This window comes from Coregonus clupeaformis, chromosome 23, assembly GCF_020615455.1.
Source record: "Coregonus clupeaformis isolate EN_2021a chromosome 23, ASM2061545v1, whole genome shotgun sequence".
In the NCBI taxonomy this organism is placed as follows: domain Eukaryota; kingdom Metazoa; phylum Chordata; class Actinopteri; order Salmoniformes; family Salmonidae; genus Coregonus; species Coregonus clupeaformis.
Window position 1 is genome coordinate 4750309 of NC_059214.1, and position 18894 is coordinate 4769202.

The 18894-nt window shown below is 45.5% G+C and overlaps 1 protein-coding gene across 1 annotated transcript in view; it reads right to left on the reverse strand.

The window, feature by feature from the left end:
- Window positions 1–18894, reverse strand: part of LOC121536376 (unconventional myosin-XVI) — a 179804-nt gene that overhangs the window by 62522 nt on the left and 98388 nt on the right. The window contains exons 24-26 of the mRNA XM_041843646.2: window positions 17989–18176; window positions 14024–14104; window positions 12062–12267 (exon numbers count right to left, since the gene is read on the reverse strand). Of these exons, the coding sequence (XP_041699580.2) occupies window positions 12062–12267; window positions 14024–14104; window positions 17989–18176 (475 nt within the window). The remainder of the gene's footprint in view (window positions 1–12061; window positions 12268–14023; window positions 14105–17988; window positions 18177–18894) is intronic.

Genomic DNA, 18894 nt, shown 5'->3' on the forward strand with positions numbered 1-18894 from the left:
CATACTATAAGTTAACTCTTAGCCACAAAGAAAAATGGTTGACTGATATATGGCTAAAACGGCAGGTTTATATGGGGCAGCAGGTAGCCTAGTGGTTAAAAGCATTGGGCCAGTAACTAAAAGATCGCTGGTTCAAATCCCCGAGCAGACCAGGTGAAAAAATTATGGATAATCATGAATGGATTGTGAATAATGATGAGTAGTTAGGTGTGCAGAGGCACAAAAATGCTGACCTCTCTTGTTATTGGTAATGATGAGGTTAGCATGTTTTGTTGTAGCCTCTGAACAGCATTTCACTCATCATTATTCATGATTCACTTATGATTTTTCTTAATCATGGCATTATCAGGATTAAAGTGTTCAGAAACATCTTATCAACTCACTTAGAAAGAAAATTACTCCAGTCATTATTCAATTCCTATTGGGAAAAACATAACCAAAAACACAACCAAAACAAACTGCAAATGCATCCATTGAGATTTTAGAGTCACAAGCTTGATCTAGACATTGATTGCTAAGAATTTGGGACCAAATACTAAACTTTTGACTACTTTAATAGACTTTAAGTGAATTTGTGCAAATACCTATGACTTCTTCAAATAGGGGGACTAGATAAAGTACATAAATTGTTTTCATTTCTAAACGTTAAAACAGATATGTATGAAAATACCCTCAAATAAAAGGTGACATTCTGTCCTGTCGCCTCATCTGAAACATTTGATCTCAGATCCAAAATGTTTGAGTATAGAGCCATATTTGTTTAGCTTCACTGTGGAGAAAGTGAATTGGGTATGGCAGAGTATTGCAGTTGCCATACCCTAGCTCAACGCCAACAAATTATAATAGGCTACTAAAATCATTCCAATCCCAATTAAAAGGCAAATACAGTTAAATGGGATTAGCAGGCTGGCTTTAGGAACATGCAGACGGCTCAGAGCTGACAGGCAGGCTATTTGCCCGGCTGGCTGAAAGCACTGAGATATGGCTGAGAGCACATCGACACAGCTGCACTGAACAGCGCAACATTTCTCTCAAAACAGTGCAGAGGTGGAAGATGGCTATAGTAGATATAGTAGATCGTTTCCTCCCGAGTGGCGCAGTGGTCTAAGGCACTGCATCGCAGTGCTAGCTGTGCCACTAGAGATCCTGGTTCGAATCCAGGCTCTGTCGTAGCCGGCCGCGACCGGGAGACCCATGGGGCGGCACACAATTGGCCCAGGGTATGGGAGGAAATGGCAGGCAGGGATGTTGCTCAGTTGGTAGAGCATGGCGTTTGCAACACCAGGGTTGTGGGTTCGATTCCCACGGGGGGGCCAGTATGAAAAAAATTAATAATAATAATGTATGCACTCACTAAATTACTAAAATGTAATATAAAATGTAGATGGCTCATGGCTAGGTAACTGCTGTTTGACTTCACATGAAACTAAACTTGAGTTTTTAATCCCGGTGCTGAGTTAGTGCATAGCAGCTAATTGCTGTGTGGCATGTGTTTGTAAAATGTTAAGTCCCCTATCGACTGAGGAGAATGACTCATTCAAGGTGATAATGGCTGGAGTAGATTTTGCTTGCTTTTGCTGTTCCACAAATAGCATTTTATAGTTTTTTAATTGTGTAGAAATGCAGTAAATGAGCTTCTGTTGTATACAAATTCATTGGAGGGAATACCCAAGGTTTAACTGAAACTACATGCCTGACATGGAGGGGAGTGTATTCAGGAATAATTCATACCCATTGACTTATTCCACATTTTGTTGTGTTACAGCCTGAATTCAAAATTGATTAAAAATAGGTTTTTCCTCACTCATCTACACAGAATACCCAACAATGACAAAGTGAAAACATTGTTTTGAAATGTTTGCAAATGTATTTAAAATGAAATACAGAAATATCTCAATAACATAAGTATGTACACCCCTGAGTCAATACTATGTAGAAGCACACCTTTGGCAGTGATTACAGCTGTGAGTCTTTCTGGTTAAGTCTCTAAGAGCTTTCCACACCTGAATTGTGCAACATCTGCCCATTATTCTTTAAAAAATTCTTCAAGCTCTGTCAAAACCTCCCTGGTATTTGTGGTTGAATCTGTGTTTGACTGTTTGCTTAAGAGAGGGACCTTACAGATAATTATATGTGTGGGGTACAGAGATGAGGTAGTCATTCAAAAATCATGTTAAACACTATTATTGCACACAGAGTGAGTCCATGCAACTTATTATGTGACCTGAATGAATCGTGAATAAGACCGCACTCAATGAGCTGTATAAGGCCATAAGCAAACAGGAAAACGCTCATCTAGAGGTGGCGCTCCTAGTGGCCAGGGACTTTAATGCAGGAAAACTTCAATCCGTTTTACCTAATTTCTACCAGCATGTTAAATGTGTAACTAGAGGGAAAAAAAACTCTAGACAACCTTTACTCCTCACACAGAGACGTGTACAAAGCTCTCCCTCGCCCTCCATTTAGCAAATCTGACCATAATTCTATCCTCCTGATTCCTGCTTACAAGCAAAAACTAAAGCATGAAGCACCAGTGACTCGTCAAAAAAGAAGTGGTCAAATGACGCAGATGCTAAGCTACAGGACTGTTTTGCTAGCACAGACTGGAATATGTTCCGGGATGCTTCCGATGGCATAGAGGAGTACACCACATCAGTCACTGGCTTCATCAATAAGTGTATCGATGACGTCGTCCCCACAATGACCGTACGTACATACCCCAACCAGAAGCCATGGAATACAGGCAACATCCGCACTGAGCTAAAGGGTAGAGCTGCCGCTTTCAAGGAGAGGGACTCTAACCCGGATGCTTATAAGAAATACCGCTATGCACTCCGACAAACCATCAATACAGGACTAAGATTTAATCGTACTACACCGGCTCCGACGTTAGTTGGATGTGGCAGGGCCTGCAAACTATTACAGACTACAAAGGGAAGCACAGCCGTGAGCTGCCCAGTGACACGAGCCTACCAGATGAGCTAAATTACTTATATGCTTGATTTGAGGCAAGCAACACTGAAGCATGCATTAGAGCATCAGCAGTTCTGGACGACTGTGTGATCAAACTCTCCGTAGTCGATGTGAGTAAGACCTTTAAACAGGTCAACATTCACAAGGCCGCAGGGCCAGACGGATTACCAGGACGTGTACTCCGAGCATGCGCTGACCAACTGGCAAGTATCTTCACTGACATGTTCAACCTTTCCCTGACTGAGTCTGTAATACCAACATGTTTCAAGCAGACCACCATAGTCCCTGTGCCCAAGAACACTAAGGTAACCTGCCTAAATGACTACCGACCCGTAGCACTCACGTCTGTAGCCATGAAGTACTTTGAAAGGCTGGTTATGGCTCACATCAACACCATTATCACAGAAACCCTAGACCCACTCCAATTTGCATACCGCCCCAACAGATCCACAGATGATGCAATCTCTATTGCACTCCACACTGCCCTTTTCCACCTGGACAAAAGGAACACCTATGTGAGAATGCTATTCATTGACGACAGCTCAGCGTTCAACACCATAGTGCCCTCAAAGCTCATCACTAAGCTAAGGACCCTGGGACTAAACACATCCCTCTGCAACTGGATCCTGGACTTCCTGACGGGCCGCCCCCAGGTGGTAAGGGTAGGTAACAACACATCTGCCATGCTGATCCTCAACACGGGGGCCCCTCAGGGGTGCGTGCTCAGTCCCCTCCTGTACTCCCTATTCACCCATGACTGTAAGGCCAGGCACAACTCCAACACGATCATTAAGTTTGCCGACGACACAACAGTGGTAGGCCTGATCACCGACAACGATGAGACAGCCTATAGGGAGGAGGTTAGAGAGCTGGCCGTGTGGTTCCAGGATAACAACCCCTCCCTCACTGTGATCAAGACAAAGGAGATGATTGTGGACTACCTGAAAAGGAGGACCGAGGAGTGGAGGTTGAGAGCTTCAAGTTCCTTGGTGTCCACATCACCAACAAACTATCATGGTCCAAACACACCAAGACAGTTGTGAAGAGGGCACGACAAATCCTATACCCCCTCAGGAGACTGAAAAGATTTGTCATGGGTCCTCAAATCCTCAAAAAGTTATACAGCTGCATCCTCGAGAGCATCCTGACTGGTTGAATCATTGCCTGTTATGGCAACTGCTTGGCCTCCGACCGCAAGGCACTACAGAGGGTAGTGCGTACGGCCCAGTACATCACTGGGGCCAAGCTTCCTGCCATCCAGGACCTTCATACCAAGCGGTGTCAGAGGAAGGACCTAAACATTATCAAAGACTCCAGCCATCCTAGTCATAGACTGATCTCTCTGCTGCCGCACGGCAAGCGATACCGGAGCACCAAGTCTAGGTCCAAAAGGCTTCTTAACAGCTTCTACCCCCAAGCCATAAGACTCCTGAACAGCTAATCAAATGGCTACCCAGACTATTTGCCTTGTCCTCCCCACCCACCCCCTCTTTTACGCTGCTGCTACTTTCTGTTTATTATCCATGCATAGTCACTTTAACTACCTACATGTACAGTACCAGTCAAAACACCTACTCATTCAAGGGTTTTTCTTTATTTTTTAAACTATTTTCTACATTGTAGAATAATAGTAAAGACCTCAAAACTATGAAATAGCAAATATGAAATCCTGTAGTAACCAAAAAAGTGTATTTTATATTTGAGAATCTTCAAAGCAGCCACCCTTTGCCTTGATGACAGCTTTGCACACTCTTGGCATTCTCTCAACCAGCTTCACGAGGTAGTCACCTGGAATCAGTTTCAATTAACAGGTGTGCCTTGTTAAAAGTTAATTTGTGGAATTTATTTCCTTCTTAATGCATTTGAGCCAATCAGTTGTGTTGTGACAAGGTAGGGGTGGTATACAGAAAATAGCCGTATTTGGTAAAAGACCAAGTCCATATTACGACAAGAACAGCTCAAATAAGTAGAGAAACGACAGTCCATAGTTACTTTAAGACATGAAGGTCAGTCAATCCGGAAAATGTGAAGAACTTTTAAATTTTCTTCAAGTGCAGTCGCAAAAACCATTGAGCTATCTCTGCTGCAGAGGATAAGTTCACTAGAGTTAACTGCACCTCAGATTGCAGCCCAAATAAATGCTTCACAGAGTTCAAGTAACAGACACATCTCAACATTAACTGTTCAGAGGAGACTGTGAATTAGGCCTTCATGGTCGAATTGCTGCAAAGAAACCACTACTAAAGGACACCAATAAGAAGAAGAGACTTGCTTGGGCCAAGAAACATGAGCAATGGACATTAGACCAGTGGAAATCTGTCCTTAGTCCAAATGTGAGATTTTCGGTTCCAACTGCCGTGTCTTTGTGAGACGCAGAGTAGGTGAACGGATGATCTCCGCATGTGTGGTTCCCACCATATAGCATGGAGGAGGAGGTGTTACGGTGTGGGGGTGCTTTGCTGGTGACACTGTCTGTGATTTATTTAGAATTCAAGGCAAACTTAACCAGCATGGCTCCCACAGCATTCTCCAGCGATACGCCATCCCATTTGGTTTGGACATAGTGGGACTATCATTTATTTTTCAACAGGACAATGACCCAAAACACACCTCCAGGCTGTGTAAGGGCTATATGACCAAGGAGAGTGATGGAGTGCTGCATCAGATGACCTGGCTTCCACAATCACCCGAGAGTGAAGGAAAAGCGGATGAGTTGGACCGCAGAGTGAAGGAAAAGAAGCCAACAAGTGCTCAGCATATGTGGGAACTCCTTCAAGACTGTTGGAAAAGCATTCCTCATGAAGCTGGTTGAGAGAATGCCAAAAGTGTGCAAAGCTGTCATCAAGGCAAAGGGTTGCTACATTGAAGAATCTCAAATATAACATATATTTTGATTTGTTTAACACTTTTTTGGTTTCTACATGATTACATATGTGTTATTTAATAGTTTTGATGTCTTCACTATTATTCTACAATGTAGAAAATAGTAAACATTAAGAAAAAGCCTTCAATGAGTAGGTGTGTCCAAATTTTGACTGGCAGTGTACATATTAACTCAATTACCTCGACTAACCTGTGCCCTCGCACATTGACTCTGTACCAGCGCAACCTTTATACAGTGGGGAGAACAAGTATTTGATACACTGCCGATTTTGCAGGTTTTCCTACTTACAAAGCATGTAGAGGTCTGTAATTTTTATCATAGGTACACTTCAACTGTGAGAGACGGAATCTAAAACAAAAATCCAGAAAATCACATTAACTGCACCTGTTTGAACTCGTTACCTGTATAAAAGACACCTGTCCACACACTCAATCAAACAGACTCCAACCTCTCCACAATGGCCAAGACCAGAGAGCTGTGTAAGGACATCAGGGATAAAATTGTAGACCTGCACAAGGCTGGGATTGGCTACAGGACAATAGGCAAGCAGCTTGGTGAGAAGGCAACAAATGTTGGCGCAATTGTTAGAAAATTGGTAGCATCCACATTAATGTAGAAGTGTTTAGAAACATATTCTATTATTATTTACAATAAAAGTGACTCCAAAATTAACATTATTTACCATTAATTTATATTGAACACAAAATAATCTGAAACAGATACAGAAACAGACAGAAACAGACAGACACAGAACAGACACACTGAAACAGACAGACACAGAAACAGACACACTGAAACAGAAACAGACAGAAACAGACAGACACAGAAACAGACACAGACACAGAAACAGACACACTGAAACAGACAGACACAGAAACAGACACACTGAAACAGAAACAGAAACAGACAGACACAGACAGAAACAGACAGACACAGAAACAGACACATAGAAACAGACAGACACAGAAACAGAAACAGACACAGAAACAGAAACAGACAGACACAGACAGGCACAGAAACAGACAGACACAGAAACAGACAGACATATAAACAGACACACTGAAACAGACAGACACAGAAACAGAAACAGACAGAAACAGACAGACACAGAAACAGACACATAGAAACAGACAGACAGAGAAACAGACAGACACAGAAACAGAGACACAGAAACAGACACAGACACAGACACAGAAACAGACACATAGAAACAGACAGACACAGAAACAGACACAGAAACAGACACAGAAACAGACACATAGAAACAGACAGACACAGAAACAGAAACAGACAGACACAGAAACAGACACAGAAACAGACACATAGAAACAGACAGACACAGACAGACACAGAAACAGACAGACACAGAAACAGACACAGAAACAGACACATAGAAACAGATAGACACAGACAGACACAGAAACAGACAGACACAGACTCGACTCTACAATGGGCCTCCATCAAAACAACTCTGGTGGTAGCGTTGAGACTGGCTGCATACAGATCTGTCTACTACCCACCATCCGTAACCATTCACTGTCCCTCTTTCTCTACATCCTTTCTTTCTGTTGTCCCTCACCTCAGCGTGACTGGAGTGTTTACATCTGTTAGCATCAAGTCGTTTATAACATTAATGAGTTAACAATAAGACACTTAGTTATAAGTAATAAGGTACTTAGTTGATCTGGCAGTAATCATTAGCTCATCAGTATTCCACTGCCACTGCTTTAGGAGGAAAACCTGGTCTATCTTCAAAGACTAACATTCCACCATCACACACTAGGAGAAAATGTGTGTGTGGCTTTAATGTCCAGTGTTATTACTTTAGACAGGTAGACATGGTGTGAAGTGTGTGTGAGTGTGTGTATCCCTGCATGCATGGGAGAGTGAGAGAGAGAGTGTGTGTGTCCTGGCGGGACCTCTGGAAGCACAATGGTGTTTACTCCGTTAGGAGTCATGGAAACTTTTGGGAGGTCATGTGACCAGTGTGTGTCCTCTTTCATTATCTGGTGGAATGTACACGGTAATCCCTTTATCCTCAGAGAGAGAGAGAAAGAGAGAGATGGTGAGGGAGAGAGAGGGTGAGAGAGAGAGAGAGAGAGAAAGGGAGAGAGAGAGATGGTGGGGAAAGATGGTGAGAGGAGAGAAAGAGGGAGAGGACAGAGAGGGAGGAGAAAGAGAGAGGATGGAGAGGGGAGAGAGAGGGAGGATGGAGAGGGGAGAGAAAGAGGAGAGAGAGGGAGGATGGATGGAGAGGGGAGAGAGAGGGAGGATGGAGAGGAGAGAGAGAGGAGATAAAGGGGAGAGAGAGGGGAGAGAGAGGGAGGATGGAGAAGGAGAGAGAGAGGGGAGAGAGAGGGGAGAGAGGGAGGATGGAGAGGGGAGAGAGAGGGAGGATGGAGAGGGGAGAGAGAGGGGAGAGAGAGGGAGGATGGAGTAGGGAGAGAGAGAGGGGGGAGAGAGGGAGGATGGAGAGGGAGAGAGAGGGGAGAGAGAGGGGAGAGAGAGGATGGAGAGGGGAGAGAGAGGAGAGAGAGGGAAGATGAGGAGGGGAGAGAGAGGGAGGATGGAGAGGGGAGAGAGAGAGAGAGGATGGAGAGGGGAGAGAGAGAGAGAAAGGGAGAGAGAGATGGTGAGGGAAAGATGGTGAGAGGAGAGAAAGAGGGAGAGGACAAAGAGGGGGGAGAGAGAGAGGATGGAGAGGGGAGAGAGAGGGAGGATGGAGAGGGGAGAGAAAGAGGAGAGAGAGGGAGGATGGATGGAGAGGGGGGAGAGAGGGGAGAGAGAGGGAGGATGGAGAGGTCGAGAGAGAGAGGGGAGAGAGAGGGGAGAGAGAGGATGGAGAGGGGAGAGAGAGGGGAGAGAGAGGGAAGATGGAGAGGGGAGAGAGAGAGGGGAGAGAGAGGGGGGAGAGAGGGAGGATGGAGAGGGGAGAGAGAGGGGAGAGAGAGAGGAGAGAGAGGGAGGATGAGGAGAGGAGAGAGAGGGAGGATGGAGAGGGGAGAGAGAGAGAGGGTGGAGAGGGGAGAGAGAGGGAGAGAGAGGGAGGATGGAGAGGGGAGAGAGAGAGGATGGAGAGGGAGAGAGAGAGGGGGAGAGAGGGAGGATGGAGAGAGGAGAGAGAGGGAGGGTGGAGAGGGGAGAGAGAGGATGAGAGGGGAGAGAGAGAGGAGAGAGAGGGAGGATGAGGAGAGACAGAGAGGGTGGAGAGGGGAGAGAGAGGGGAGAGAGAGAGAGGATGGAGAGGGGAGAGAGAGAGGGGAGAGAGGGAGAGAGAGGGAGAGAGAGGGAGAGAGAGGGAGAGAGAGGGAGAGAGAGAGAGATGGAGAGGGGAGAGAGAGAGGATGGAGAGGGGAGAGAGAGGGGATGGAGAGGGGAGAGAGGGGGGAGAGAGAGGGGAGAGAGAGGGAGGATGGAGAGGGGAGAGAGAGTGGGGATGGAGAGGGGAGAGAGAGGGGAGATAGAGGGGAGAGAGAGGGAGGATGGAGGGGGAGAGAGAGGGGAGAGAAAGGGAGGCTTGAGAGGGGAGAGAGAGAGGGGAGAGAGAGGGGAGAGAGAGGGAGGATGGAGAGGGGAGAGAGGGAGGATGAGAGGGGAGAGAGAGAGGGGAGAGAGGGGGAGGATGGAGGGGGAGAGAGAGAGGGGAGAGAGAGGGGAGAGAGAGGGAGGATGGAGAGGGGAGAGAGGGAGGATGGAGAGGGGAGAGAGAGGGGCGAGAGAGGGGAGAGAGAGGATGGAGAGGGGAGAGAGAGAGGGAGAGAGAGGGGAGAGAGAGGGAGGATGGAGTGGGGAGAGAGAGAGGGAGAGAGAGAGAGGGAGAGGATGGAGAGTGGGGAGAGAGGGGAGAGAGGGAGAGGATGGAGAGGGGGGAGAGAGGGAGAGGATGGAGAGGGGAGAGAGAGAGAGAGAGAGAGGAGAGAGAGAGAGAGAGAGAGAGAGAGAGAGAGAGAGAGAGAGAGAGAGAGAGAGAGAGAGAGAGAGAGAGAGAGAGAGAGAGAGAGAGAGAGAGAGAGAGAGGGGGAGAGAGAGAGGGAGAGGCTGGAGAGGGGAGGGGGAGGGAGAGGATGGAGAGGGGAGAGAGAGGGAGAGGATGGAGAGGGGAGAGAGAGGTGGAGATGGAGAGAGGAGATGGAGAGGGGGGAGATAGACATGGGGATAGAAAGAGAGAGAGATGAAGGGAGCTCAAACTCTTCATAGTAATGAGGAATGATTCTGAGAATCAAAGGATGAGGTGTGAACGGAAGACAAACCCTCTCCCTACATCACAAAGACCAGAACATATCCAAGAAGAAGACAGGAATGGCCAGTAATAATGATGAGATTAGGTGTGATAGAAGGAATGAAGAGGATTACAATATAAAAGGGAAAAAATAAGTGTGAAAAGGGAGAGGGATATAATTATAACGTAGAATGGGGGACACTATGAACCTCTTCAGAAGTCACTCTGACACGTTACAGACTCGCACTTGTGTGTCAGCGGTGTGTGTGTGTGTGTCAGGGTGACATGTGGGAGATGGTGATGTGTACTCATCAGGTACAGCAGGCTTGCACCCATCACACACTGTTTCCCATCTCCTCAAGACATCCTTTAGATTGGTGTTATTGAGAAAAACCACTTTGTGCCTGCTACATTAAGGATCACAGTGACCTGTCAGTTAGCTATGAAAGAGAGAGAGAGAGAGGGGGAGAGAGAGAGAGAGAGAGAGAGAGAGAGAGAGAGAGAGAGAGAGAGAGAGAGAGAGAGAGAGAGAGAGAGAGAGAGAGAGAGAGAGAGAGAGAGAGAGAGAGAGAGAGAGAGAGAGAGATTTTCCCTTTTGTACTTTAACTATTTGCACATCGTTACAACACTGTACATAGCCGTAATATGACATTTGAAATGTCTCTATTCCTTTGAATCTTTTGTGAGTGTAATGTTTACTGTTCATTTTTTATTGTTTATTTCACTTTTGTTTACAATCTATTTCATTTGCTTTGGCAATGTAAACATATGTTTCCCATGCCAATAAAGCCCTTTGAATCTAATTGAATTGAGAGAGAGAGTGAGAGAGAGAGTGAGAGAGAGACATGTATACGGGGGGCTGTACTTCTGTCCAGGTCGCGCTGACCTGAAGAACCACTAAGTAGGCAACTTCCACTTGAGCATTATGTGTGTGCGTGAGTGTGTGGGGGGAACCCATCAAGAGTCAAATGTGTGCTGTAAAAGGCCCATTAGCAAAAAGAAGGCAGGGAGAAGACAGGGAGAAGGAAGGTAGAAGGCAGGGAGAAGGAAGGTAGAAGGCAGGGAGAAGGCAGGGAGAAGACAGGGAGAAGGCAGGTAGAAGGCAGGGAGGAGGTAGGGAGTAGTCAGGTAGAAGGCAGGGAGAAGGAAGGTAGAAGGCAGGGAGAAGACAGGGAGAAGGCAGGTAGAAAGCAGGGAGAAGGCAGGGAGTAGGCAGGGAGAAGGCAGGGAGAAGGCAGGTAGAAGGCAGGTAGAAAGCAGGGAGAAGGCAGGGAGAAGGCAGGTAGAAGGCAGGGAGAAGGCAGGTAGAAGGCAGGGAGAAGGCAGGTAGAAGGCAGGTAGAAGGCAGGGAGAAGGCAGGTAGAAGGCAGGTAGAAGGCAGGGAGAAGGCAGGGTCTGATGCGCACTGTGGTGCTACAGTACAGTATGTCTCACATCCCCCCATCACACAGACCTCTACAGAGAGGACACATCCCTCCATCACACAGATCTCTACAGAGAGGACACATCCCCCCATCACACAGATCTCTACAGAGAGGACACATCCCCCCATCACACAGACCTCTACAGAGAGGACACATCCCCCCATCACACAGACCTCCAAAGAGAGGACACATCACCCATCACACAGACCTCTACAGAGAGGATACAGTGACCCACCACACTCACAGGCCTGGTTCCATTTCAGCCCATAGCCCCTTCCCCCAGCCCCTACCCCTTCAGTCTTCACAGATCTGAAAAGACTGGATAGGTGGAAGCATATGGTAGAAGCTTCTCAAACCTAATTGAAAGTCAAGATGGAGCCATCCACATCTTGTTACACCTTTTGGGTTCCTTCAGATCTGCAAACAATGGTGAAAGGGCTATATGGGCTGAAACGGAACTGGACCATAGAGGCGTATACAAATACATTATGAATCAGTGCCATGTCTGTCCTCCCCGTTCAAGTTCTACAGGAGTAGCATGCACTGTATGTTGGCACCTACCTGGTGAGGAAGCCGTTGAAGGGCAGGCGTACAGGGTAGCCATAGCGGATCATCCGGACCATCTCCAGCACCCCTACATACTGCAGCTGGGTAGACACGTGGGAACTGTCAAAGCTGTCCGCTGTGTCACTGCTGTTGGGACGCACACACTCCACAAAGTGAGGGGTACACGCCTGTAGCTTACTGACCACCTCTGACAGAGAGTTCTGAAAGGGGGTGAGAGGGGGGTGAGAGAGAGATAGAGGGAGAGAGATATTGTTTCATGTTAAAGTTCATGTTCCTTATGCACATAGCAATTGAGTTGAACCGATTCCTCACTCCTTGACCCTTATCACCTTCACAGCAATGGTATTGGTATCAGCTTCATGGCAATATGGATAGTTCCTCAGCCTGGGCTAGTTCCTCAACCATATGATGCCATACTGTATGGTCTATAGAGACCTACAGGCCTGGCCTAGTACTGTGTGTACAGTGGGGCTCCTAGGACTGGACTGAACGGAATACATAACAACTTCTCCACACAGAGGAGTGCGAAGGTGTGTGTGTGTGTGTGTGTGTGTGTGTGTGTGTGTGTGTGTGTGTGCGTGGGCTGTCATGGTCGGGGTTCCCTTGATGTGGTCAGCGGTCACCGACACAACAGTGAGTGAGGAGTGATGTCATGAAGTAGTCTGATTGGTTAGGGTGTGTTGTCTCTGAAGGGACCAGCAATACAAAGACCTCTTTACCCTGACTACGGCTGTGTGAGTGTGTCAGAGTGTGTTTCTCAGACACTAAATACACCGGCGCCACTCAAACACACATTTCTGTTTCTTACCACTCCTTAATGACATCGCTCTCTACTGTAAATGTGTGTGTTAGTAGGCTACTATACTGCTAGCCGTAACGTCAGGCACTTACAGTATCCCCAACCCACCCACACACACACCCACACCCACATACACACACACACTGAGTCCGTTGTTCATTGTTCATTCATACATTCAGAAGGCTTTATGCTTGGCTGGGTACAGCGTCATTCTTCATCCCCCTCTCCTTCTCTCCTTCTCTCCCCCTCTCCTTCTCCCCCTTCCCCCTCTCCTTCTCTCCCCCTCTTATTCTCTCCTTCTCTCCTTCTCCCCCTCTCCTTCTCTCCTTCTCTCCATCTCTCCTTCTCCCCCTCTCCCCCTCTCCTTCTCCCCCTCTCCTTCTCTCCTTCTCCTTCTCCCCCTCTCCTTCTCTCCTTCTCTCCTTCCCCCTCTCCTTCTCTCCTTCTCTCCTTCTCCCCCTCTCCTCCTCTCCTTCTCCCCCTCTTCTTCTCTCCTTCTCACCCTCTATTTCTCTCATTCGCTCCTTCTCCTCCTCCCCCTCTCCTTCTCTCCTTCTCCCCCTCTCCTTCTCTCCTTCTCCCCCTCTCCTTTTCTCATTCTCCACCTCTCCTTCTCTCCTTCTCCCCCTCCTCTCCTCCTCTCCTTCTCTCCTCTCCTTCTCTCCATTCACTGACCACAGCTCTGGCCACAGCTCTGGCCTGCAGGCACCACACTGCCCTCATTCAAACCCACAACCATCACTCACACCAGTGCTACATCCATGTTACGCCACCATCACATCATATTGGGTTTAGTGGTGTGGCCATTCGAGTGTGATCTGGCTTGGTTTGGCACTTGTGGGGTAGGGATCCATCTCAATGAATATTGTTTCATATGGATCAACTACAGATTACTACCACATTTTATAGACGTCTTTTGTCATTTGTTGTTGTTCAGAGATATGGGTCAGGGGTTGCATCCAAAATGGCACTCTATTCCCTGTAAAGTGCACTAGTTTTGACCAGAGGAAAGCACTCTATGCAGCCAGGGTCATGGTCAGGGTCAGCTAGAGAGGTTGAATGACGTTATATTGTTTGAGATGATGTGAGTGGATCCCTACTGGAGAAAGTGTATGGGTTATGGTTGAGGTTTGGTCCAGTGTCGTGCTACTGCTTACCCTTAGCTGCACAGAGACCGTAATTGGACCACACCTCTCCAGCCTCTGCAGGAAAGAGGTCGCTCCCTTCTTCTTCAAGAGCTCAGAGAGAGAAAGAGGAGAAGGGGGAGAGAGAGAGAGAAAGATAATAACGTATTATTATTGTTGTATTATTGTTGTTGGTCGACCACTGTTGCTATATGTGTACTCTGACAAATAAAGTCATTTAATTGCCATGTCAATAATGTCTATTGAACTAAGTTGAATTGAGAGCGGGGAGAGAGAGAGAAAGAGAGAGAGAAAGAGAGAGAGAAAGAGAGAGAGAGAGGAACAAAGGGAGGAGAAGGATGGTGTTATTAGATAGCTTTGAAAAGTGAATATTAACAATACTAGTTGGTTGACTGTGCTGTGGACACACCACGTTACGCAGTCCTATGAATCAAGTCAAATCAGAATATGATCAAACTTGACTATATCAAAGCCAATTTTTATTATTACCATTATGCATTATAATATCTTTGATGATGGATGTAAATCCATGAGCTTCTCTATAGGCGTGTGTAACTACAGCGCAGTAATATTGTGCAATGTTACATCCTGTTATTATAATTAGTTAACAGGGGGAGGAGTGGAGGTCTTTCCTCTATATGTTTAGTGAGGAAGGCCATGGGGTTCAGCCTTCAGCACGTTATGCAATGCATAGGCTATTATAGTGAGCACACACACACCATTTTCTACTAGTTACTGCCCTATTACTGTAGAATGTAAATGTTGAAATGTGTCTATTCCATTGAAAGTTGTGAGTGTAATGTTTATTTCACTTTTGCTTATTATCTATTTAACTTGCCATGCCAAGAAAGCCCTTTGAATTGAATTGAGAGAAAGAGAGAATTTGTGAATTTTGTGAATTTTTATTAGGATCCCCATTAGCTAACGCCGTAACGTTAGCTAATCTTCATGGGGTCCAACACCAATTAATAAGACATTACAAACATTTACAAATGAAGACTTTAAAAACATTTAACAAGTAGACAATACAGACAATTAAAATACCTGACATGTAACACGTTTAACATTCAGTTGATGCTTTCTATTTCCTGTCCAGTCATATGGTCTATCGCATTAGATTTGATTTTTTTCTTGAAGGTGGATGTACTTTTTTGCCTGAGAAATATGGATTGGTAAAGAGTTCCATTCAGCTATGGCTCTATATAAAACTGTAGATTTAAGCCGATTTGTCATTGGCTTGGGTTGTCTTAGATGCCCTGAATTTACCTGTCAGGTTTGGTGGTTATGCGTGTGTTGCTAGTATGTACTAACTGGTCTGAAAAATACTGTGTTTAAAAAAAATATATATATAACGTTCCTAAAGAAAATCAGAAGACTGGATAGTATTTTTTTTTCAACGTGAAGCCATGAGAGATTCTGATGCATTTGAATAATATTCATATGGATAGAGCAATGAAGAGGTAATCTGGCAGCCCTGTTTTGAGTGATTTTGAGCTTTTTTATATATTTATTTGCTGCAGATGACCATATAACTGGACAGTACTCTAGGTGTGATAGGACCAGGGATTGAATCACCTGATTCAGAGTGCTAGATGTTACATACTCTGAACATTTTCTTGTAATAGCAATTCCCTTACCCATCTTAATAACAATATTATCTATGTGTTCTGACCATGATAAAGCTGCGTCCAACATGACGCCTAGTAGTTTCGTTTTTTCACTTGCTCTACATGTGTTCTATTCATCGACAAATTCAATTGGGGATAATCAGCAAGCATATATCTTGAACCAAGTATCTTGAACCATTTTAGAAATGTTCAACACCAATTTGTTCATATCAACCCACTCAGACACCATTCTTAGTTCACTACTCAGTACATCTGTTAACTCATTACATTCTGATGCTGCAATATATATTGTAGAGTCATCAGCATACATTACCACTCTTGCGTTGTTCATTACTGAAGGTAAATCCTTAGTAAAGATAGAGTAGAGAAGTGGGCCTAGGCAGCTTCCTTGAGGAACACCACAGTGTATATCTTTACTGTTTGAAAAGCTACCATTAAAGAACACTTTTTGCCTTCTCCTGGATAGATAGCTTTCCATCCAGGATAGAGCTGCAGACTTAAAACCATAACATTTGAGTTTACCTAGTAGATTGGGGTAGATATTTGGTTAGCTGTAACTCTAAGCAATTTGGCATCAAGATTATCTGTACCAGGTGACTTGTCATCCGAAAGAGACAACAACATCCTTTCAACCTCTTCCCCTTCTACTTGTTGAAATTCGAACATGCATTGCCTCTCCTTCATGATACAATCTTTTATAAAGGTATATGACATGGAGCCATCAGTTGGACTCATGGCATTCCTCAACTTGTCCACTTTGCCTGTAAAATATTCATTAAAGCAGTTAGCGATGCCGTGTGGTTTTGTAATAAATATACCCTCTGATTCAACAAAAGAGGCGGACATGTTCGAATTCCTACCAATAATAGCGTTCAACGTTCTCCACAGTTTTTTCCCATCACCCTTTTACTTCATCAATTTTGTGCTGATAGAATCCCTTCTTCTTTCCTTTTGTTTAGCTTGGTCACAAGATTTCTTAATTTACAATAACTTTGCTTATCAAACAGAGTGTCAGATTTATCTGCTGCTTTTTTTGGCATCATCACGTTGAATCATAACATGTCTCAGCTCATCATCAATCTATGGGGCACCGCTTGACCTCACAGTGCATTTTCTTAAAGGGGCATGTTTATCAGCAATACCCATAAATAATTTCATAAACAAACTAGTGCCACTGATACAGCTTTAGAACAATGTTCAGCCATGTTAGCAAAAATGTGATCAATACAAGTTGATGATGTGATACCGGACCTGTTAGTGAACGTTCTGGTTGGTGATGTCATAACCTGGGTCAGGTTACATACATTGGCAACATAAATACCTATCTTTCTCATTGGACAGTTGGTGTTAAAAAAAATCCATATTCATATCTCCACAAAAATACATTTCCTCTAATCCATTCAAAATTAAGTCATTACATTGTAAGAGAGAGAGAGAGAGAGAGAGAGAGAGAGAGAGAGAGAGAGAGAGAGAGAGAGAGAGAGAGAGAGAGAGAGAGAGAGAGAGAGAGAGAGAGAGAGTAGAAGTTAAGTCCTCCAGCGGAAGTTATGAAATCTGGCATCGTTGTAAGAACACAATGTTTTCTAACAGAGGGGTGTTTGGTTTGTGTACCCTTAAAATGTAATGAGAAAATGGATATGACACTCTCTTACCACATATTTGTGTGTGTGTGTGTCTAAATGTACTCTATTAGCTGGCAAATAAAGCTATTCCCAGAAGTCTATATTTAGCTGTCTGGTGGGAAGTGGCCTATTTTGGGAAATATGTTTATTTAAAAACACACACACCCTGCTTTTCCATCGATCCTCTGCTCCCGGCTGCTACTTTTCCAATCGGAGCCCCCAGCTTCTAACAGAGTGTGTCACAGACATGGACATATCCTGCCTTCACCATTGGTCATCCCCACCTCCCCTAACCACCAATCACCATAAGGGGATGACCAATTTAAAGTGTTCTGATGAGGGATGCTTTTAGCTGCTTGTCATTTCTATTGACCATGATGGCAAATACATCACACTGACTAGTACACCCAGTAGTGAACCGACACACTGATTGTGGTACTTTACTGAGGTCTTATTGATTTTACCTGGAAAGGTTCCATTGATGAGTACTGGATAAATACCATAGTGGCTGTTTGGAGAGTTGTGGTATAGGTATGGCTCATGAGTTATTAGGGCTATCACTGTCTTGTCTACTGTACATTAGTGAGTGACACACAATGCATGTCTATGAATGGTATGTCATATCGTAAATGGTTATGTCACTTAGTCCTCCATACCTTGGTGAGGGTATGTGGTATGGTATGCTACACGCTATATGACATATGGTATACCAGCCATCATCTAGTACCTTGGTGAGGTCCAGGTACCGCCGGGGCTCACGGCATGCGGGGGAGAAGGTGGAGGGGGATAACATCCTGTGAAGGAGCAGGGCTGCTTTGGGCCCTCTCAGAGCCATTCTGGCCTGGGCCGGTACCAGAGACCCAGTCTGGGTCAGCTTGGACTGGAACAACTGCTGCACCAACACACTCTCACTGGCTGCACAAGGGATCACACACACAGAGAGAGAGAGGGAGAGGGAGAGGGAGAGGGAGAGAGAGAGAGAGAGAGAGAGAGAGAGAGAGAGAGAGAGAGAGAGAGAGAGAGAGAGAGAGAGAGAGAGAGAAGGAGAGAGAGAGAGAGAGAGAGAGAGAGAGAGAGAGAGAGAGAGAGAGAGAGAGAGAGAGAGAGAGAGAGAGAGAGGGAGGGAGATGGAGGAGAGAGAGAAAGAGAGAGAGAGGGAGAGGGAGGAGAGAGAGCGAGAGAGAGAGAGGGAGAGGGAGAGAGGGGAGGGGAGAGGAGAGGATTGGAGGAGAGGAGCAGTGGGAGCAGGATAGGAGAAAGGAAGCAGACAGGAGACATGAGGAGATTAAGAGGAGAAGGATGATTGGAAGGAAAGGGGGAGGGAAAAATAGGAAGAGTGAGGGGGAGGGAATGGAGCAAAATAATAGGCATGTAAACAATCATCTCCATAAGAGAGTAGGCTGAGAATTCTGCCACAGAACACGTGGAGCAGCCCTCAACAACAATGAGGTCTTTGAGACAGGCATGTGTGTGTGGGAGAGAGACAGAGAGATCTTGAAAGGAATTTCCTAGACTTGTAGGGTGTAATGACTGTGGTTTCCAGAGGTAATTGTCTATTCATTTATGTAATCATCATCACTACCAACACTACCACCTGACTACGAGGCCCAAAGACCTCTCTCCATACCCCTCA